Source organism: Peromyscus californicus, unplaced genomic scaffold, assembly GCF_007827085.1.
Source record: "Peromyscus californicus insignis strain IS unplaced genomic scaffold, ASM782708v3 Scaffold_17__1_contigs__length_78620276, whole genome shotgun sequence".
In the NCBI taxonomy this organism is placed as follows: Eukaryota; Metazoa; Chordata; class Mammalia; order Rodentia; family Cricetidae; genus Peromyscus; species Peromyscus californicus.
This window is the reverse complement of record NW_026294469.1, coordinates 13,943,535-13,967,445: the sequence shown is the minus strand read 5'-3', so window position 1 is coordinate 13,967,445 and position 23,911 is coordinate 13,943,535. Positions and strand designations below refer to the sequence as shown.

Below are 23,911 nucleotides of genomic sequence, written 5' to 3'. Positions count from 1 at the left end.
AGCCATCAGCCACGTGGCAAAGTATAGATTAATAGAAATGGGCTAAATATAAGAGTAAGAGCTAGACAATGATAGGCCTGAGCTAGTGGCCAAGCAGTTTAAATAATATAAGCGTCTGTGTGTTTATTTTATAAGTGGGCTAAGGGACTGCCGGGGCTTGGCGGGACCCGGTGAGAAAACTCCAGCTACAAAGAGGGGAGGATATGGTACAGGTGGCCCTTGTGGTTAAGGTAATGGACTGCAAATGAGACAGGAGGCTTCCCAACATGGAGAAACACTGAAGAAAACCGTGAAGAATCAACACGTAATGGATCACACTTTTGTAGAAAGGATTTATCAGATACAAAGGTATGATTTTCACAGAAGACCTGGGAAAACTGAAATTGATTCACTATGATAATAAAAGTGTGGTTAGATTAGAGCTAACAATTTATTAATACACTTAAAGCAAACAGTATAAAAAGTGTAAGAAAGGGAAGTTGGTTGGGTTTTATCTAGGAATGCTCAGGAATTTAGGCTAAAAGTAAGGTGCTAAAGAAAAATAATGAATAAGAAATAAAAACCCTTCAATTCCTTTACATCTGCCTTTAAGAAACAGTAAAACATTGTTATTACATGCAAAGAAATGCACTGTATTCTAAACACCTTGTACAAAAAAGTCCCAAGCAGGATCAATTCCAGTACAGCAATCAGTTGAAAACTGAATTTGATATAACAACATCTATCTATTGCAAAATAACTCTGATACTTTTTATTATCTTCTCCAGATGGAACTACAGTTGTCATCACAAACAACAAGAGGGCAGAGAAGTAAGATGGCCAAGTTGTTCGACTTTCTCAAACTGCATGTGTTAATGAGAATAACAAGAAATCGACTTTCACACCAAGACTGGTTTCATTTTTTTTAGGTGTATGACAGTACACTTAAAAATGTATGTGTGTTTTGTTTGTGTGTTTATGCCATGTGTGTATAAGTGTCCTCCAAAGCCAGAAGAGGGTGTCAGATGTTCTGGAGCTGGAGTTATAGGTAGCTGTGAACTGTCCCACATGGATGCTCTAGAACAGTGGTTCTTAGCCTTCCTAATGCTGCGACCTTTAATACAGTTCCTCATGTTGCGATGAACCCAACCATAAAATTATTTTATTGCTACATCATAACTAATTTTGCTACTGTTATGAATTATAATGCAAATATCTGATATGTGACCCAAGGGGTCACAACCCACAGATTGAGAACTACTGCTTTAGGAGACCAGCAAGTACTCTTAATCACTGAGCCATCTCTTCCGCCTCCAAGGACAGATGTAAAACATGAAGGGCATAATCATAACTATTTAGACTGAAGTTTGGTGCCATGTCAACTTAGTTAAACCACAACAGTCAAGTCCTCCCCTAGGGTCTATCCCCGGCCATGAGTTTCTAACGGGTCTGACAGTATCAGGCATGTATCTCCCCTGCCAAGCAGGCATCAAATCTAATCCGCCAGTGCTTGTTTGCCCTCAGAACAGCTGTGCTGCTGTTGTACCAGTGGCCCCATCCTGCTTGGCAATTAGCACTGTGGTTTGGAGGTTCACAGCCAAGTGAGGCCTTGAGCCCTCTTCTCCAGGTTTCATAGCACCTCCAGGCACCATGGAAGCTAGCCGTAGTAAGGATGCTTCCAGCTCATTTTCAACTTGCTTTCTGGCAACCAAAGGCATGATGCCTTTGACAGTAGGATTTATTTTCTTATAAGATCTTAATTCTGGTGAGCAACCAAGAGGAATGGCAATAGTCTGTGTTGCTTGGGGACTCTCTGGGGCCTCCTTGGCCAAGTACTCATAAGAAGGTATTCCTTCCATACTTGGAATTGAAATTTTTGTTTGATAAACAATGGCCTCTAGGAATAGCATTATCCAGCCATCCAGGACATCTAGACTATCCTATCTAACTGTTTTCTTTTGTTTGTTTGTTTGTTTGCTTGTTTTGGTCTTTGAGACAGGGTTTCTCTGTTTAACAGTCCTGGCTGTCCTGGAACTCACTTTGTAGACCAGGCTGGCCTCCAACTCACAGAGATCCACCTGCCTCTGCCTCCTGAGTACTGGGATTAAAAGTGTGGACCACCCTGCCCGGCTACTAACTATTTTTTAACTTAGCTATTTTGAAACCAGATTATAAAGTACTGAGTTTCCATATGACTTTGTCGTGTAGCCTTCACACTGGTTAACCTGTGCTCCCAAACCCCTCATTTCCTGTACCCCTCCACCTCCGTTCCTGCTTGACTTCTTCAATGCCCAATGTCGCCCCCCCTACTTTAATACCCATAAATAAGTGCTACTTCCATCCTTAACCAGAGAAGCTTCTCTGTGCGGAGGACGGCAGTGAATACAGAAACTCAGGGCTGTTCAGGTGCTTAGAACGACAGTTCAGCTCTCAGTCATAACCAGGACATTCGTGCCACTCCCTTTAAAGCACAGAGAATACTGTGGAGGCAAAGAATAGAAAGGATGAAGGAGCTAGAAGAGATGTGAAATTCTATTTTAGGATGTAACATAGCCATGGCAAACATGATCTCAGGGTAGCTGTGGCTGCCTGTACTGGGTTTGCACAAGGTAGAGCCTGTTAGAAGCTAATTCCAGATCAGGGAGAAGCTCATAGGACCCTACTCAACTTGCTGAACTACTGCTGACTGATGGAATCTGGGGAGGGACAGTTACTACCTTCAGTGTGTGCCAGCGAGCCCACCAGGATCCAGTGAATGACCCACCAGGATCCAGTGAATGACCCACCAGGATCCAGTGAATGATCCAAACCTGTTGACACACAGACGATCCTGGCTAAAATCATACAACGCAAACAAACAGGAATGAACGTGGGAAAGGGACTTGTAGGGAGGAAGGGGACAACAGGGGTGGCGTAAAGATAAGGGGTGGAGTAAGAGGGAACAGGATGTGCTATATACATTATGAGACTGTCGAAGCACAAATTTAATCAGCAAATATTCATCAACAAAAATTTAAGGTCAACATTGAATTACTATAGCACAAGCAGATACCTTTAAATCCCCAGACAGTCACACAGTGGCACACAGGTCCCTTCTATACCAGCACATGGAACTCTCTGTTTCCACATTTTACCCAAAAATTTGGAGGTGTGCAACTGAATGAGCAATACTATAACTTACTAATTAAGCTTCTAGCTTATGGAGAGGAGGCAGAAGGATCAAGGGTTCAAGATCATTTTTAGCTATTGCATTTGAAAGGGTGAGTCATGCCTGGCTTGGTGCTAAGAGTGCACATATTAAATGCCATGTTGTGGTGTTTTAGTGGTGGCTTTTAGCATACTAGGGATTGAACCAGGACTTTTCACCTCATAGGCAAATGACCTATCATTGAGTTACACCCCAGATCTTCAGCTAACTTTCTTTCAAGTTACATAGCATATTTTCCTCTTTTAAAGCATGAACAGTATTTACCTTCCCAAACATAACACATTGAATGATATGGAGAGTAAACTTGACCAGTTCCTTACCTAGAGCATAACTTATCAGTTCCATCAAAAGTTTGGACTCTGGAATGTAGTGAAGTTCTTCAGTCTCCTTTACCATTTGCGGACTTTCAACATGCTTTTGAGTGAGTTAGTCCAGGTCCTTTCCACACATTGAAGTTGTCTTCCAAATCTTCATTGTGCCAACTGAAGATGTCCAGCCTATTGCAGCTCTAGGGCCTCACCAGGCTCCACCCTGGCACCTGAAGGCATAGATCTTCCCACACATACACTGGCAGAGTTATGTTGACAGAAAAAGGCTGTCCATGAACAGTAACCAATGGCACAAACAATTCAGTTTGGTTAATTAGAAGGCCATCATTTGTCTTGTTCTTATTAAGAGCCCTTCGGGTGACTGCCGGAGCTGTGGATTCAAGGCAAGCGTGTTTGGAAGGGCCATCACTTCTACATGTCAAGGGTTGAGTTCTAAGAGTCATGGCAAACCAGCATTTGAGTTCACAGACCACAGCAAGCACAGTGATTGCCTAGCTATCTCGTTCACACCACTGAACTCCTTAGCTCCCAAGTCCTTGGTATAAACTATGACCCCACTTGTCAGAGGAAACTCTTTAGAAATAACTCCTCCGGAGCCTCTTTAGCAAGAATTCTCCCAATTCCTCAGTCAGCTTATCAGGACCCAATCCCCTCAGAGCTGAACTCTAAAGAGCCTGTCCCCTCAGTGCTGAACTCTTCAAAGTGACTTCCAGAACCTGCTCTTCACCATCTGACCCTTCAGGACCACCTCAGTGCTGACCTCCTCAGCACCGACACCTCAGAACTAACAACTCACAAGGCCAAATTCTTCAATGTGAACCCCATCAGGACTCTGCAGTGTGACCCCCATCAGGTGTCTCCAGTGTGACCCCCAGCAGGACTCTGCAGTGTGACCCCCAGCAGGAGTCTGCAGTGTGACCCCCATCAGGTGTCTCCAGTGTGACCCCCAGAAGGACTCTGCAGTGTGACCCCCAGCAGGACTCTGCAGTGTGACCCCCAGAAGGAGTCTGCAGTGTGACTCCCAGCAGGACTCTGCAGTGTGACCCCCAGCAGGTGTCTCCAGTGTGACCCCCAGCAGGACTCTGCAGTGTGACCCCCCCAGTAGAACTCTCTAGCAGTGGTCCCCCCTCTTTGGGAACTTTACAAAGCCTGGCTCTTAGCACTAAATGCTTCAGCACCTGGATCCTCAGCAAGAACTGTCTGGGAGTGACCTTCAACTCTGTACTGTTACGTATGTAAATCACCAGACCCTATGTTTACAGACATTAGGTTAATTAACCTCCATCCAAGCAAAGCTGCCAAAATGGTAGCAATTCACCTGACTTCTACCCCTAGTGATTGTACATTTTCCCCCTTTTATGCAGTACAGGTATATGCCTAGGCAGGTGGGAACTTCCATAGACTCGGGATGCATTACAATTACTGGTTGTTACAAGAGGTAAGTCTGAGGCTAATCACTCAGTTGGTGAGAAAGTTCCCCTACAGAACAGTTAGTGGCGACTGCAACACCCCTGGAGCACCACTGGAGCGTTCAGCACCTGCCTCCTCAGCACAGAACTTTCATCTAGCTATCTCCAGGCAACTGGAGGGTGCTAAGAACTATTAAAATGGGCTAAAAATCACTAATAGTGTCGGGCAAGTTCTTTACATTTATTTTCCTATGAACAAGACAAGATGTTGACACCCATCCCCCCTGCTGCCCTAGCTAACTTGAGTAAAAAGACTACCAGACCAACAGCCAGCTGGACTACCCTTATGCCATACTCAGCCACCTAGAACACCCCACAGACACCGTGAAAATAACAGGGAGGCCACAGCTGCTGCACAGCCTCACCAGGGCTGTCTAAAAAAGTTTTGGCCAGAGGTTTATCACAATCCTCAGCGCATTCTCTCTCTCTCTCTCTCTCTCTCTCTCTCTCTCTCTCTCTCTCTCTCTCTCTCTCTCTCTCTCTCTCAGCACCACATCAATGTCTCAATGTATTCTAAATGACTCTGCAACCACTTCCATCTAGGCCAGGAAAAGGACGCAAAGGACGCATTTGCCCTGGTGGTCTAGGAGAGATACTGCCATGCCTAGTGCTAAAAAACAAGGCTGAACCAGTAACTGCATTTGCTGCTAAGACAAAAGGCTGTGACTGGTCCAAACAAATAGCTACAATTGATCCAACTGAAAAAAAAAAAAAGATTGGCTTAAACACTCCTCTTTAACTAAGCAAGCCACCAGAGACATTTTTTTCTGCTACTCCAGTGATGTTGTAACACTAGGATTTACTCAAGTATCCTTTCCTGCTGGTGGCAGGCCGGGTTGCTCAAGGGCAAGGAAGTCGGCTTTCTGAAGCAGCTACTAAACAACTGTGGCCAGGGCGGAAGCTGGGCAATGGAGTGGAGAGCAAGAGAGGACAGAGCGCTGGGGTGGAAGGACAACAGGCTGTAAGGAGCAAGAGAAAGGCAATTACAGGCTTTAGTTGACAGAAGAGTTTGAGAGAGTTACCATGTTGGGGTCCAGGTAGAACCAAAGGCCCTTTGAAACCCTGTGGATGGAACAGGAGTGCTGGATTTTGTTCCCTGCCAGAGTCCTGATTGGCAAGACCAGCAATGGACCCATCCCACGGTTCTAGGGGGTCCAAGGCCTAGGCCTGGGGCTTGACAGTTTCACTGTAAAGGGGTGGCCAAATGTTCTAGACACAGATGCTTACAGTATCAGTATGTACCCTGCAAAGAGGAACTAGAGGTTCTCAGTAATTCTGCTGTCCAATGAACTTTACTAATTTATTGTTTGCTCCCCATCTGAGGACCATATAAGGAGCTATGGCACTAATAAACGTGATGGCTTGGGTGATCAGCATTGCATCCCTCCTGACCCCAGTGTTTAAGTCTTCCTTTCTCATCCCTGGTCTCCCCATTTGGAGTCCCAGCATGAACCCCGGAAGAACCTCTGGTCCAGTCCACTATCAGGTCTTCGGAGGCAAAGGTTTAAGAGGTGTCGGACCACCAGGTGTGAAGGGCTCAATGTGCAAGGCCTGCACCAACACTGTAACGGAAGCGGCTGTCATGTGCTGCCTCTTCTACTTGCCTACTGTCTGCTGCTCAGTGCGGCACACTAAGGGGATAATGGTTGCCAGAGAGCAGCACTTGATGACTTCTCCTTACCTACCGATGAGTTTTTCTGGGTTGTGCCAAAGGACCTCCAGCCAAGTGGTAATTTGGAGAGCTTTCTTTGACTACTGTTCGAGTTTAGTTGCTGTTGCTAAAATACCTTACTAACAAGCTACTTAGGAAAGAAATTACTTAGTTTATTTCAAAATTCCAGATTATAAGACATCATTGTGGGGAATTTACAGCCGTGGGAGGTTGAAGCAGCTTGTCACAGCATATCTACAGTTTAGAGCAGAGAGATTTGAGTCGTGGACGAACGGCAGGCTGCTTGCTTGGACTCAGCTTGATCTCTCCACTTTTATATAATTCAGGACCCTCTGCCTGGGGAATGCTACTGCCCACTGTGGTTTGGATCTTCCCACATCTAATAACTTAGTAAAGACAATCCCAACAGTCATGCTCACAGGTCAACCCAATATACACAACCCCACAACTGTAACTGAGGCTCTTCTCAGTTAATGTAGGCTGTATCAAGTTGACACCTAAAGCCAACCATCACAAATATGATTCCTGAATTTGGCCTGCCATCACCTCCCACTGCTGACTCACTAACAGGCAAAAAGTAGAAAAATATTTATTGCTCAATTGACCATATACTTGGGTCAACATATGTATTATTTATTCCTATTAATTGCCTTGAATTCTGGAGCCTCTAACAACCTTTCCTAAAAGGCCATGTTTGTATCAGTATCTCATCTATGTCATTTGTGTTGATTAATTTTTTGTCAACTCGACACAAGCTATAGTCATTTGGGAAGAAGGAACCTAAATTGAGAAAAATGCTTCCATCAGATGGCCAGTACACACACAAAAAAATCAGTGGGGCATTTTCTTGGTTAATGATTGATGTGGGAGGGCCTAGCCCAACATGGAAGAGGTGCCACACCTGGGTGGATGACCATGGGTGGAATAAGAAAGCAATCTGAACAAGCCATGGATAGCAAGCCAGTAAGCAGCATTCCTCTATGGTTCTGCTTTAGTTCCTGCCTTCAGATTCCTGCCTTGAGTTGCTGCTCTGATTTCTGTTCATGATAGACTGTAAACTGTAAGCTGAAATAAATCCTTTCTGCTCCAAGCTGCTTTAGGTCATGGGTTTTATCAATCAACACCCCACTCCTGGTACCAATTTCTGCAGTAGTTAGCTGTTGCTAGAATGCTGTGATAAAACACATATACACACAAAATGAATTAATGATGAATTTAAAATTATTTTGTAAATGATATATATGAGCAATATCAAAACATTACTTGCAATGGCTAGAGCATTGGAGCATTCATAGAACCACGTTTAAGAAAAGACGTGATAATAGAGAATAAAAAAACAAAGGCATTATAATAGAAAACTAGACACAGATGATGAAAAAAGTTTTAAAAAATCAAAGAAAATAAAAAGCATGTATATTTAAATCTAAACATATCAACTGTTATATGTAAACTACTCCAACAAAAATAATTTTCCTTGGGAATATTAGTGTCTTTTTAAATTTAAGCTCAATATTTTATACACAGAAAATATATACATTTACTTATATATGGACAGCTATATACAATTTAAATAAATGAAACTAAACTTTCCATTTAGTTTAAGAAAAACAAAATTGCCAGAAATTTTCTTAGAATTTGCAGCATGCTTTCTGTTCCTGTCTCCTTCCAACCTCTTCCTCTACCTATTCTAGTAATGTGTACACTGAACTTTGTGTTTATCCTGCGCTTTTGTTGAAATATTTACCAAATGTCTGTATTTTAAAGAAAATGTTGTTTGGTTTCCCATGTATAATGAAATGAATTATGTTCCTTTCTACCATCATTCATATGTTGAAGTCTTTAATTCTCAATATGAAAGGTATTTAGAAATGAGGCCCTTAATGAGGTCAAATAAGGCCATGGGGTAGGGTTCTAACCCAACAGAACTGATGTATATGTACAAAAGGAAGAGACACCAGGGATGAAGACACACAGAAAAGACATGTGTGGGGAAGTCAGAGGATAAATTACGGAAGGTAGCTGGTTCTCTTCTGCTACCATGCGGGTCCTGGGGTTCAAACTCAGGTTGGCAGGGTGGGTGCTAAGTGTTTTTACCCTCTCAGCCATCTCACAGTACCCTAAAATGACTAAATAAATTGTAGGTTTGCTATTTTTGTTTTTGTTTGAGATATGCTGTAGCCTAGGTTGGCCTGCAACTCATGACAAAATCCTCCTGTCTCAACTCTTGAGTGTTGAGAAGACAGAAATTGGCTACTACATCTGGCTCTACACAACCCCTCCTTATTATTTTTGTTTGTTTGAGACATAGTCCTGTAATGTAGCCTTGGCTGCCCTTGAAATCACTTTGTACATCAAGATGGCTTTGGACTCATGGTAGTCTACCTGCCTTTGGCTCACCAGTACTGGGATTACAGGTGTATGCTTCCATACTTAGCTAGGTTGCCACCTTTGAGTCAAACTTGACTTCAGGCCAAGGACAACTGTGGCATTAGAGGTGATGGTAAAGATGCTACATGGGAGATTTCTAAGAGAGCTACAGTGGAGCAGTGCCATATATGCTTCTGCTGATAATAGTTTTCTAAGTGAAAAGCAAGTTCTGCATTACTATTTAATAAGCACCAGTGGAAACTTCTTGATCACAGAATACTAAATGGCTACACATTATAAACTGCTTGTTATATACTAGATGGTTTTGACCTACTAAATCTAAAATTGAGCAAACCAGCATTCCATTGTAAAAGCAAATCCACAAGTAAATTCCACATACAAGTGATTTCAGAACAGGTTTACAGATCGGCCTGAAAACTTTCACTCATGTTCCCGGAATTCAGGGATGGTCTCAGACAATGGTGAAAGCAAATTCCCTCACAGACAGAACTTTAGAAATAAAACTGCTGTCTACTATTTATGAAAGGAAATGGTCTAGTATATAAGCCTAGATTGATTCATGGCTAATGACAAGTCACTTATCAAATACATGAAAAGAACAAGATTGGAATACTAGAAAGAAACAAGAATTCCGGGAGAAACACTGGGATAGACCTCATGGAATGGGCAAAGTATGCAAATATATTTGCATTCTTTGTACATGTTCATCAAAGGGCATCCAGCAAAGAAGTTGTTTGTGGTGATATTTTGTTTGTGTTCTAATGAATAAAGCTTGGCTGGAGATCAGAGTGTGGAGCTAGCCATGAGTTAACCATAGAAGCCAGGCAGTGGTGGCACACAACTTTAATTCCAGCACTTGGGATCTCATGCCTTTGATTTTAGTACTTGGGAGGCATACATCTTTAACCCTAGCACTAGGGAGATGGAGACAGGAAGTAATATGGCTGGGTGGAGAGAGGAATATAAGGCAGGTGGAGACAGTAGCTCACCCTTTTCGGCTGAGGAGTTGGCGAGGTAAGAGGTGGCTAAGGCTTGCTCCTTTGTCTCTCTGATCTTTCAGCATTTACCCCAATATCTGGCTCTGGGTTTTTATTATTAAGACCAATTAGAATTTGTGCTACATCTGGCATTCAACTTTTGGGGCACAAATTCACAAAAGCCACTTGCCTGTGGCTTTGCAGCCACTGTCACAGGCTGGAGCTGCACAGAGCAGTCAGAGTCACTACTTTGCTTGCTAAGGTTTTCCTTTCTTTTCCTCAAGCCTCTGAGTGAGTTGGGATTTTTCTGTTGCAGCCTATCTGCAGCAAACCACAGGAGTTAGCCACTTTTGCATGTTTCCCTGTGCAGACGGCTGGATCTTTGGCTTTTTCTCTCCCAATGGGTTGTGGGTTTTCCCTGGACCCCTCCTCAGGCTGCTGCCACACTAGGTAGCTGCCTTGAAATCCACTTGGGCTTCCATTGTTCTAGGCAGAACAGTCATCCTCACACTTCATTGTTATATGAATCATCATTGTTGGCAGATTTGGTAAGACAATTGGGAATTCTTAAAGGGAGGAATTAGTTAAAAGAGAGTTTTTTCCCTATATTAAAAAATGGGAAACACTACTACAATGAAGGGAGTTAGGTCTCTGTATGGTAATACACTGCACAGTTTGAAAATGGAGCAATTAAATGAGAAGATAATTAATTAGGTGGGATTTACATAATGTCAATTATAAATATCTGTTTGTTCACTTTTGTTTTATCTTTAAAAAAGTTGTTTAATGTAAGTGCCAAGATGAAAGTTTTAGAAAAACATTAAAACAGATCATAGAGATATTCAGACCCAGATAGAGGAATTTAAAGGAGAACCAATCTCAGCATTGCATTATAAGGTTAGAGAGGAGCAGCATAAGGTTTTCAAACAGACAACCTTAATTTATCCAATAACCTTACAGGAATTGCCAAATGATAGATATCCTCAGGGCTGTATAAGAGCTGAATGGACTCCTGTGCAAATGTTAGATTTGAGGAGATTCAAGGAAGCAATAGTCTCATATGGCATGCATTCACCTTTTATGAAGCAGATGTTAAACTTGTGGTTAGCTTATTCTAGAATTATCCCTCAAGACTGGAGAGACTTTGTTACAGCAGTCTTGGAGCCTAGCCCTCAATTACAGTGTAGGACCTGGTGGAAAGATGAGGCTAAGACCATTGAATAATGAAGTAGGGCTAGAGGTTTTGAAATCTCCCAAGACCAACTTCTTGGAGAGGGAGATTATGTCAATGTAGAAAGGCAACCTCTATATGATGACCACACCCTTGGTTTATGCTGTGAAGCAGCCTTGAATGCTTGGGACAGAATTGAAGTATTAGGAAATAAAACTGAGTCATTTACTAAAATAATACAGGGCCCAAAAGAAATGTTCACTGATTTTTTACAGAGATTGACTTCAGCAGTAAATAGAATGATACCAAATTCAAAAGCTAGACAAATAATAATTGAATCTCTGGCTTTTGAAAATGATAATGGACAATGCAAAAGGGTAATCAGGCCATTAGAAGCAAGATCAGCACCCTCAGAGAAATGGATCCAAGATACAGTCAATATCAAATTTTATAATCATGATGATGCTTGGATAGGAGAGGTGATTTCCAGAGGTTTGAAGAAAAATTGAAATGTCAGGTGTTTCAGTTGTGGTAAACAAGGTTACCTAAAAAGAGATTGTAAACAGGTGTTCCTAGAAACAATGTTTTTTCTAAGAATAATCCCAACAGAATGCCCCTCCCTTCTGGATTATGCAGAAGTTAGCATAATCTAACGGCAAAACAGGCATTGGACTAATGAATGTAGAACAACAAGAGACGGACAAGGTAACCCTATAACATCGGGAAACACCTTGGGGGGCCTCTTAAAGGCTCCCATATCAAATTTGGTTTGATAATTTCCTGTCATCATGGAGGAAACTTCTTCCCAGAGTAATTAAAGAACCTAATGCCTATTGTAAGAAACCATACTGCTCTGGATCATAGAACAGCTATAGAAGAGAGAACAAAAGATTCAGGATATACAATAAGGCAATATTTTGACAAACTTCTATAACTGAACAAAGACCAAAATTAAAAATACAAATAAATGACTTTGTCATTGAAAGTCTTGTAGACACAGGAGCAGATGTAACAATAATTGCACCAGAATCTTGGCATCCAAATTGACCTCTTCAGGAGGTAAATGTTCAGCTTTTAGGGACTGGAATATTATCTCAGGTAAAGTAGCACAAGATGGGTCGACTGTATAGGGCCAGAATGACAGAGAGGAAAATTAAAGCCATATGTGGCTAACACAGCAATGAATTTATGGGGAAGTGATTTGTTACAGCAATGGTAAACCTATATTAACATCCCTCCAATCTCAGAAACAAAGAATAAATTAATAGATGTTTCTGAGAAAAATATTAGAAGGCATTATAAAGAACAGTCACCAACCATTCAGGTTGTACAAGAACAGGGCATAACAGCTGCTGATCTTTCAAAGAAACCAACAGCCCTACCTTTAAAATGGTTAACAGACAAGCCTGTATGGTTTCAGCAATGGCCTTTAACAACAGAGAAACTGCAGGCTTTAGAACAGCTGGTACAGGAGCTGCTAAATGCTCAGCATATTTAAGAATCAACCAGCCCTTTGAATTCTCCTGTATTTGTTATTAAAAAGAAATCTGGAAAATGGACAATAGTAAGATCTAAGAGCTGTTAATAAGGTGATTCAGCCAATGGGCTCTCTACAGTCTGGAATTCCTTTGCCTTCTCTGTTACCTAAAGGGGTCTCTTATAGTTATTGATTTAAAAGACTGTTTCTTCATTATACCTTTACAAGAAAAAGACAGAGAAAATTTGCCTTCACAGTGCCTACTTATAATAACTCTCAGCCTGTTAAGAGATATAAATGGAAGGTTTTCCCACAGGGAATGTTAAATAGCCCCATCCTATACCAATATTTTGTATGATAGCCACTGGAAATGATATGTAAGCAGTTTCCTCAATCTATAGTTTTCTATTACATGGACAACATCTTACTAGCTGATTCAAATGTAGATACCTTAGAAAGAATATTAGAAGAAGTAAAGAAAATTTTGCCTTGTTGGGGATTACAAATTGCTCCTGAAAAAAAATATAAAGAGGAGATCCTAATAATTACTTGGAATATAAAATAGGTCTACAAAAAATTAGACCCCAAAAGGTGCAAATTAGAAGAGATCAATTGCAGACTCTTGATTACTTTCAAAGGTTGCTAGTGCCCATCTATGGCTCACTATTAGAGTAAAAAAAATACAGAACTTAATAATTTGTTTCAAACCTTATAAGGTGACACGTACTTAAATAGTCCAAGAGAATTATCACTGAAGCAGAGAGAGAATTAGTCTTGGTGGAAAAAAATTACTGGTTATTTTACACTCTACACATTCTCCTACAGGGATATTAATGCAGAGGGAAGATATTATCTTAGAACAGATCTTTTTACCACATAAACAGAATAAAAAATTAAAAACTTACGTGGAAAAGGTCTCTGAGTTGATTCTAAAAGGAAAATTGAGACTTTGTCAATTATCAGGAATAGACCCAGCAGAAAATGTAGTACCTTTTACTAATGATGAAACTGACAAATTATGGTAGAAAGTGAACCTTGGCAAAGAGCTTGCAGTAATATTTTGGGAGAGATTAACAACAATATCCCCAAAGTGAGAGAATTAAATTTATAAAGAGAACTGACTAGATTCTTCCTCATATTGTACAGGGAACTCCAATTTCTGGAATCCCTACATTTTATACTGATCCAAACAAATCAGGATAGGCAGGTTATAAACCAGGACATTTAAGTAAAGTGGCTCAAAGCCCTTATGATTCTGTCCAAAAGTCAGAATTATATGCTATTCTGATGGTATTAACAGATTTTACAGAAACTCTTAACATAGTTACTCACTCTCAGTATGTAAAAAGAGTTGTTTTACATATTGAAACTGCTGAATTTATTCCTGATGAGTCAGGATTAACTTTGTTGTTTATTCAGTTACAAGATATAATCAGGAATAGGAATAATCCCATATATATAACACATATCCAATCCCATATGGGTCTGCCAGGCCCTCTAGCACAAGACAATGATGAAACTGATCAACTGTTGATAGGAAATGTGCTCAAGGCCTCAGAATTTCATAAAAAACACAATGTCAATAGCAAGGGTTTGAAAAAGGATTTTCCCATTACTTGGCAACAAGCCAAGGAAATTATAAGGAAACGTCCTACTTGTTCTTCATATAAACTCCGCTACCTGCAGGAAGTAACCCAAAGGGACAGTATGTTGTCCAAATTAGACAAGCAGGACACAAAAGAAAGTGACTGCCAAAGTTTGCCAAGACAAGGTAGGACAACCCTTCAGAACATCCTGCTTCACCAAAAACTCTGTCAGATATGCTAGGCCTGTAGGCCAAAGATGGATGCCCCAATGTTGCAGAGGAATCTTGGGTGACTGTCCAGTCATCTAGCTATTTCTGTCATTTCTCACATTTTTTGGAAGTTGCTTGCTTGCACTTCCTGCTTACTCAGGAAATATTATTTCCTTCTCGGTCTCTGATGGAGTTGAACACTTTATAGTTATAGTTTTCCTTGTTACCAGATACAGAAAAGAAATTCACTAAAGAGGTGTGAAGTGTATAAGGTTGAGAGACATTAAAAGATAGTTTGGGTTATGCAAAGCTAGAATAGAAAGTGAATTAGGTACAACCTTTTGGACTCACCAAGATAGAATAGATATGAAGTATTTTCTCTGAATTTGTCAATTGTTAATGGACTAGACATTGTTGATGTATTTATTGCCTGTATATATTGTATGTAGTTATTATTGTATATAGTTTTTCTTATATTAGTTATAATCTTTTAGACAAAAAAAGTGAAATATGATATTTTGTTTGTGCTCTAACAAATAAACCTTGACTAGAAATCAGAGCATGGAGCTAGTCACTAGTTAACCATAGAAGCCAGGCAGTGGTGGCACACACCCTTAATCCCAGTGCTTAGGATCTCATGCCTTTGATTCCAGTACTTAGGAGGCACAGGCCTTTAATCTGAGTATTAGGGAGGTGGAGACAGAAAGTGATATGGCTGGGCAGACAGAGGACTATAAGGCGGGAGGAGACAGGAGCTCAATTTCTTTCAGACTGAGGAGTAGGTGAGGTAAGAGGTAGCTGTGGCTTGTTCCTTTGTCTCTCTGATCTTTCAACATTTACCCTGATATCTGGCTCCAGGTTTTTATTATTAAAACCAATTAGAATTTCCTGGTACAGCCACTCAGCTAGAAGACAAGAACACCCACAGCACAATGTCAATCAGCCTCTATTCTAGTGCTGCCATGGTTAATTCAAGTACAGAATTGTCACGGTGGTAAGGATGAAGGCTATATATAGTGACAAACATATGGATCTCCTCTCTCCAAGGTGGACATGCCTATTATCAATTCTATATGCTTGAATATTCAACAACCAGAGTCAACAGTACATAGCAACTAAGGTAATGTTTCCAAGATAGGGATCAGTCAGTATGTACTGGAGGAAGATTCATTGCATGGGACCAGTTTTGTCATGAAGATAGCAGAAATTTGTTTTCAAAGGATTAAATTCATAGTGTAGACACAAATTTGTACTTATTTATGGAAATTCTGTTTGTTACCATGCTATCCTATATAATACTACCTCCAAAAAAGGTAATATTATAGGAAAGGAAGAATAGCAGTGAGCTCACATACTTGTAGCTCACGGATCTTATGTATGTTCCCTCATCCAGAAGAATGCAGACTTGGGATTATGATGGAATGATCTAAAGGCTATGTTAGGGGAGCTGTCATAGAGGACACACTATGTGTCCTAAGACAAAGGACAAAAAAAGCTCATCAATTTTTTAATGGTCAAAATACATATGCAGTTATAGGAACCAAGAGTGGAGGAGCTGTTTTAGTTATTGTTACTGTTGCTGTGATGAAACACCATGACCAAAAGCAAGTCAGAGGAGAAAGGGTTTATTTGGCTCACAGATCCAGAGACACAGTCCATTGAGGGAAGGCAGGGCAGGAATTCATACAGGGCAGGAACCTGGAGGAGGAGCTGATGCCAAGGCCATGGAGGGGTGCTGCTAACTGGCTTGCTCAACCTGCTTTCTTATAGCAGCCAGGACTACCAGCCCAGGAGTGGCCCACACAATGAGCTGGGCCCTCCTCCATCAATCACTAATTAAGAAAATGCCCTACAGGCTTACCTACAGCCCAGTCTTATGGAGGCATTTGTTTAATTGAGGTTCCCTCCTCTCAGATGACTTTAGTGTATCAAGTTAACATAAACCTAGTCAGCACAGGAGCTATGAGAATGCTTCCTCCTATATATGAAAAAATATGTATGTATGTATACACACACACACATCTCTCTCTATATAGACATATAGATATATAGATATATAGGTGTGTGTGTGTGTGTGTGTATGTGCACCATGGTGTACTTGGTGCTTGTGGAGGCCAGAGAACAACCTGTAGGAGTCAGTTCTCTTCTCCCACACATATGGGTCCACTCAGGTCATCAGGCTTGGCAGTAAATACCTTAACCTGCTGAGCCATCTCACTGTCCCCCATTACATACTTAACAATCCATTTAGGCTATTTTTGCTTCCTATCCCCAATCCTAGGCCTTGGTAAGTTTGAAGTTATAGCACTCAGTGGAGAGATGCTTCTACTGTGGAAGGTCATGATTGCTGGTAAATTTGCCTCTTGGCCATTTTAGGCTCTTCATACTATAGAACTTGTGGTCAGAATGAATGGTCCCAATTCCAAGGAATAAGTTGCTACTGTATGCCATGAGCAAGAACTCCAGAGAATTCTTTGGGGTACCTCTTCTCTCAAGTCTAATTTTAGGGTACTCTGAAGAGCCTGTACAATAGCGCCCTGCCAAAGACTTAAATAATGTAAGAAATCGAGTTTATATTATAAACTAAAGAACACTGAGCTATAACTAAGGATTTAAGGTTACAGCTATGCATTAACTTAATTGTGAAAGTTGATAACATGGGAAATCAAAGGCAAGTAAAGTTGGTTGTTATATTATTCTCTTAAAGACAAGTTAAACAGGCTGAATACACAGTAGGATAGCAGTCTTAAGTGGCCTCGAGGTGTGAGGTCACTTATTAGCTCTGGCTGTAAGGTCCAGCAAAAGTTCCAGTCTCTTAGAATGTAAGAGATATTTTAATATTGCATCACCACATGTAGGGGATTATCTTGATTAATCAGCACATAGAAAGGAGAAAGTGAGTTGAAGACCAGCATTCACCCTTCTCTACTTCTTAGCTGCATGCACAATGTGACCAAATGCCTCAAGTTCCTGATGTGGTGAGTTTTCCACCATGGTGGACTGTAATCCTCAGTTGTGAGCCAGAATAAATCTTTTCTCCCTTTAGTTGCACTTGTCAGGGGATTTTGTCACGGCAATGGAAAAATTAACTAATGTATTCTATACTTTACAAATGGACTTCAACTTGTCTTAGCTAGGGTTACGTTTGCTTTGATGAAACACCATAACCAAAGCAACTTGGGGAGCAAAGAGTTTATTTCACTCACAGTTCCATATAACAGTTCATCATCAAAAGTAGTGAGGGCAGGAACTAAAGCAGGGCAGGAACTTGGAGGCAGGAGCTGATGCAGAGGCTGTAGGCTGCTTACGGGCTTGCTCCACTCCGCTGCTGCTGCTGCTCTTGGTGGTCATCCCAATGGTACTGGGGTCTTCTGCTGCGGCTGGGCTGCACTTTCGCCAATAGCCTCTCAGGCCCTCTTTGTGGAGTAAAGCCTCAACTTCTTTGCATGACTCCTTGGTCTTGGGTTTTCAACTGCCTCTGAGGCTACACCTTCACCAATGGCCTCTCCTGACCCCTAACCAAGTGCCAAGTCTCAGCTGCTCTCCATGACCCCTTCATGCCTTCAGAACCAGTACCACCTGGGTGATGCTTACATTACCAAGTTCAGCTGCCAGCACAAGGTACCACTTTGGCTGCTTCTGGAACACAGCTTCTGTGTGCTGACCCCGAGGAAACACTTCCCAGAAGATTTCATCTCAGTGATGCTGGTCTTTTCTTAATCACTGCTAATTTCTTAGCTCCAGCTAACCAGCATCAATTGTCCCAGTAAAGCAAAGGTTTCTGTAGTAGTTTGAATTTAATTGGCCCCCCGTAAACTCATAGGGAGTGGCACTATTAGGAGGTGTTGCTTTGTTGTAGTGGGTATAGCCTTGCTAGAGGAAATATGTCACTGTGTGTGAGGGTGGGGTGGGGGTGGGCTTTGAGGTTTCCTATGCTCAAGATACCGCCCAGTGTTGGAGACCAGTTCCTGTTGCCTTCTGATCAACACGTAGCACTCTCGGCTCCAGCACTGTGTCTGCCCGCAGGCTCGCTCTGTAGACCAGGTTGGCCTCGAACTCACAGAGATCCACCTGCTTCTGTCTCCTGAGTGCTGGGATTAAAGGCCTGCACCACCACCACTACTAGATTCCATGGCTGACTCTTCAGCTCCAGCTGCTCAGAATGACAGAATCTTAATTCAAAAAAGCAAATGGCTATGACAGAGTCTTTAAACTTCCCTCTGAAACTTCACAAGCCAGGCCTCTATCTTCTGCATTGCCCTCAACATTCTTACCTTCCAAGCTCCTACAGAAGAGCTCACCAAGCACTGAACACTGAATGGCTTTTCTTGCACAGAATTCCAAAGTCCTTACACAATCCTCCATGAAACATGGTGAGGTCTGTCACAGCAATACCCCACTATCCTGAACACAAGTACCCTGCATGAGTGGACAATGTTTCCCCAAGAAGACATGGGTAAGTAAATGAAAATCTTAGTGCCAGTCATGGGATACCCTCCTCTGAGTTATTATCAGGTCCCCCCCCCCCCCAACAACACAGACCATTGCCATTGCTCCTGGCTGCCCACCAGAACTAAATGGTAAGACTCTATTAGACATAACACATTCTGGTTGCAGGATATAGAGAAAACAAGCTGGAACTAACCTGAAAATTTTCTCCCTGCAGGCTAGATTTCATAGTGCTTGAAAGTGCTATGCAGGCCACTGGGAGAGAAAATCCATCAATGGTATTACCCAGCTGCAAACACTGTGTGCTATAATACTGACTGTGGTGGCTTGGATGAGAATGGCCCCTATAGGCTCATAGATTTGAATGCCTGGTCCCAAGTTGATGGGATTGTTTGGGAAGGATTAGGAGGTGTGTCTTTGTTGGAGAAGGTATGTCACTGGGGGTGGTGGGCTTCGAGGTTTTAAAAGCCCACACCATTCCCAGTTAGCTCTCTCTGCCTTGTGGTTATGTATCAAGATGTGAGCTCTGTGATACTGTTCCAGCGTCATCCCTGCCGGCTTGCTGCCATACTCACATGATGGTCATGGACATTAACTTTCTGGAACTGTAAGTAAGCCTCCAATAAACTCTTCTCTATATTGCCTTGTCCATGATATCTTAGCACAGCAATAGAAAATTAAGACCCTGACCAGCCAGGCAAGGTGTTCTCACATGTACAATAATGGCACAAAGATCATGGGGGAGTTTTAGTCACTGCTCTATTGCTATGAAGAGACACCATGACCATGGTAACTCTTATAAAAGAAAGCATTTAATTGGGGCTGGCTTACAGTTTCGGAGGGTTAGTCCACTATCACTATGGTGGGTAGCATGGTGGCATGCAGGCAGACATGGTGCTAGAGAAGGAGCTGAGAGTTCTACATCTGGATTTGCAGGCAGCAGGAGGAGAAAGACACTGGGCCTGACTTGGGCTTTTGAAACCCCAAAGTCCACCCCTAGTGGCACACTACCTCCAACAAGGCCACACCTCCTGATCCTTCTCAAGTAGTGCCACTTCCTAATGACTAAGCATTCAAATATATGAGCCTATCAAGGCTATTCTTATTCAAACCACCACAGGAAGCAATAACTGCTTTTGGATTGGATTTCAGCCTGATACACAGGAGATAATTCATGCCCAGCACTGTAAATCTGGTTAAAAGTCATAGGCCCTAGTGGAGAACCCACTAGTGATGTCTTGCTAAGTGGACACACTGTCAAACTGCCTTCTAAACATTTATGTTTATACACCTAGGTTAGTGCTGCCCTCAACCTTGGCCAGAGAAGCTTCTTTCTGCTGTGGTCAGCAGTTAATACAAAGACTATTAGCTGGTCAAAGTACTGAGCATAAGTGATGACTGAGTACTAAGTCCTAAATGGACTTTTTTGTAACCTGCCTACTCCCTAGGCTCAGGGAGCACCCCAGAAGAGAGGGCCGAATGGCTGAATGAGCTGCAAGATGGGGAGAGTCTATGAACTGCTCTTTTAGACACAACACTGTACTCTTTGCAGCTATGATTATATGCACAAGATCAAGCCAATAAGATATGTCAACATTCCTACAGGTAGCTTACAAAAAAAAAAAAGAAGAGATGACATGAAGCGGGGAGCATGTCTGGGTAACTGGTAAAGGGAGTTGGGGTGAATGTGATCAAAATGCATCATTTATATGTATAAAATTGTCAAAAAATTAATAAAAGATGGTCTATTATTTTTAAAAAGAGGCAAATGAATAAAAATTGGATTGCTAGAATTCAAAACAAAGCCGTATGACTTTGCGTGGAGCACCAAAGACATGGTATTGCTTACCAGAGAGGGTGCAGGCGATGGAGAGTGCTGGTATCACATGCAATGTACGCCTCCTCACCTGATAGAAGGTGATGCTCTTGAGAGTCACAACTGAATTGGATCTCCATGGAACACAACTGGACACCTCAGGAAACAACTGGAGAATTACCATTTCTTCTGTAAGATCCTCATGTCCACATAACGGTCTGAAGCCTGCAGATGGGAACTACTGTGCAGAGGAGAGATGCCCTTCCTGAGACTAGGGCTTTTAGGTGCGGGAGAAAAAAAGTGAAGGAGAAAAAGCTTATTCAGCTTCCATGTGCTTTTCCTCTTGGTGAAAGCTTCCTTTCTGATCATCCAGGAAGTGGGAATTAACCCTCTCCAACACAATTCCCCTTACAAGATGAGAGGTGTTCAAACAAGACTGGAGGTTAATAATACTAAACCAGAGGTGTGTAACTGGAACAATAATGCCGGGGGTTAGTATTTGCACTAGAAATTACGACTGTGTTATTCTCTGTCTTCCTTCACTTCTAACACAAGTCAGGTATCTCTTTTCCAGCTCCGCAGGCTGATTACTGGGGGTTCACCCACTTCGTGATTCCACTAGCATCCCAACATTTCGGACGTTCATGCAGTTGAATCGAAGGCTCAGTGAGCACAGGCTAGCTGTGCACAGAACACTAAGCCATGAACCCACTCGCTGTCCGTGGCCAAGAAGCGACCCTGACTCTCCAGGGCTGGAGAAACTGCCTGTCAAACATCACCACCCACAATCCCCCCCACCTTCCGGCCGCTCCCTCGGCCGCTCTAGGAATCTGGGAGGATCACAGCTCTATGGTGCATCGTCAAGCCTGCGCAGGGAGCATTAGGATCCCAGGCTGTTCCCAAAAGCGGCTCCTCCCAGCTTTCCGCCAAAGACACTCGCTTGGCCCAAAGCTCATCCTTTGCTGCGGTTTACTGGTTCTTGAGGTGAATGTCAAAATCCATCATCTTTCGGAAAAACTCTCAAGGCCCGGTATTTTCCTGACCAGATTAACTCCCGTGTCCGTTTTTCTGCTGCATCTGCCTCTGTCCACCCCCTCCCCTCACTTAATCACTTTCCTAAGTGAACTTCCTAAATTTAGTCCTCTTTTTTTCCTCCCTCCCTCGTCCCTTCCATCCATCCAGGCACATGAATATGCTAAACATGTGCAGTTAAACATTCAGTAGTAGTTAAACATTCTACTCCTGAACTATATCCCCCGCTGACTTTTACATAGCCCCCCATCCAACCCCACTTGTTTTAGTTAGGGTTTCTATTGCTGCAATGAAACACCATGACCAAAAAGCAAGTTGAGGAGCAAAGTATTTATTTGGTTTACTCTTCCATATCGCTTTTCTTTTCATCACCAGAGGAAGTCAGGACAAGAACTCAAAACACAGCAGGATCATGGAGGCATGAGCTGATGCAGAAACCATAGAGGGGTGCTGCTTACTGAATTGCTTCTCAGGGTTTGTTCAGTCTGCTTTCTTACAGAACGCAGGACACCACCAGCCCAGGGAAGGCACCACCCACCATGGGCTGGGTGCTCCCCTATCAATCACTAGTTAGAAAATGCCCTACAGTTGGATCTTACGGAGGCATTTCCTCAGTTAAGGTTCCCTCCTTTCAGATAACTAGTTTGTGTGTCAAGTTGCCGTAAGCCTACCCACTACCCTCCCTCCCCCACTTACTAAGCCAAAGCCCAGGCCTTGGATTTTCCGTCCTTCTGTCTGAGCCTGGTGTTGCTGGGATTACAGATGTCTCACTAGACCTGACTCGTTGCGTACTCTCTCTCTCTCTTAAAAATGACATTATTTATTTAGTGCATATGTGTCTTTGCACATGCTATAACATAGCATGAAGGTCAGAGGAAAAATTGCATTAATTGGCTGTCTCCTTCCATTTTGTTGAGTCCCAGGAATCGAATTCAGGTCATGAGCTGTGGCGGCAAGTGCCCTTATCCACTAAGCCAACCTGCAGTCCTCTTGTGTGGCGGTGCTTTTTGTTTTGTTTGTTTTGGTTTTTGTTTTTGTTTTGTGAGTTAGGGTCTAGCTGTATAGCTCTGGCTGACCTGGAACTCACCATGCAACCCAGGTTGTCCTTGAACTCCTGCCTTAGGTTCCTGAGTGATGAGATTTTAGGTGTGCATTACTACACCCCCCTTTTGTCATCATGAAGTGACTTTCCTTATGGATACAACATCAATGTTCAACCATAGAAGCAACAGCAGTAGTAGCATGTATGTGTTGCATGTATATACTTAGGGAAATTGACTTATACAAATACAGGAACTGGTCAGGTCGTCTGTAATGCTCATGTGTCTATGAGTCTAATGCTGGAACCTGATATGGACCAGGCAGAAAGGAACATAGGAGCAAAGTGGAAGAAAGCATCGTCAAGCTAGGAGCCACAGTGTAAGTTGAAATTCACAATCATGGAATGAAAACCTGGGTTAACAAGATTATTGTTGGGTTTTATTTTTTTGAGAAAGGGTCTCTATTATGTAGCTCTGACTGTTCTGGAACTCATTATATAGACCAGAACTCACAGAGATCCACCTGCCTCTGCCTCCTAAATGCTGAGACTAAAGGTGTGTGCCACCGTGCCTCCCCAACTGGAATTTTCTTAGGACTATGTGAATTTATTTATTCAGTAAGTATTTTTATATTAGATACTGTGCTACAACACACACACACACAGCATTTAGAATGGCCTTTGAAAACCTGAGCCCTCTCAGCTTGGAGATTCATGGAGAAGTGAGGAGATGCATGCAGAATCATGTGTCATGACTGCAAGATTACACCCTGTACAAAGCTCAGTGTACAACAGAACTGGGGCCAGAGAAAACAGCAAGAACACTGTTCTTTTTGTTGTTTGTAATCATGTTTTGTTTTTCTTTTCTTTTTAGTTTTTGGAGACATGGTTTCTCTGTGTAACAGTGCTGGCTGTCCCAGAACTCACTTTGTAGACCAGGCTGGCTCGAACTCAGAGATCCACCTGCTTCTGCCAACCAAGTGCTGGGTTTAAAGGTGTTGTGCCTCCATGGCGGGCTGTAATCTTGTTTTTAAGCAAACATAAGTGATGCATATAAATGACTAGCTTTGTTGGAAGGCCTGTATGTAGTTCACTATCTGAGTCCTGAAA

General features: G+C 42.3%; 1 protein-coding gene across 8 annotated transcripts in view; it reads right to left on the bottom strand.

Moving 5' to 3' along the window:
* The window catches only part of LOC128112585 (zinc finger protein 271), a 34,655-nt gene extending 13,122 nt beyond the window's left edge, over positions 1-21,533 (bottom strand). The window contains exons 1-3 of one of the 8 annotated variants that reach the window (XM_052741653.1): positions 20,822-20,883; positions 13,576-13,599; positions 3,508-3,886 (exon numbers count right to left, since the gene is read on the bottom strand). In XM_052741653.1, coding sequence (XP_052597613.1) covers positions 3,508-3,583 — 76 coding nt within the window. In that variant the 5' untranslated portion in view covers positions 3,584-3,886; positions 13,576-13,599; positions 20,822-20,883. Of the gene's footprint in view, positions 1-3,507; positions 3,887-13,575; positions 13,600-20,763 lie in introns of all 8 variants that reach the window. The other 7 variants (XM_052741652.1, XM_052741650.1, XM_052741647.1 and 4 more) reach the window with 7 other exon arrangements.
* Positions 21,534-23,911: the final 2,378 nt, after the last annotated feature.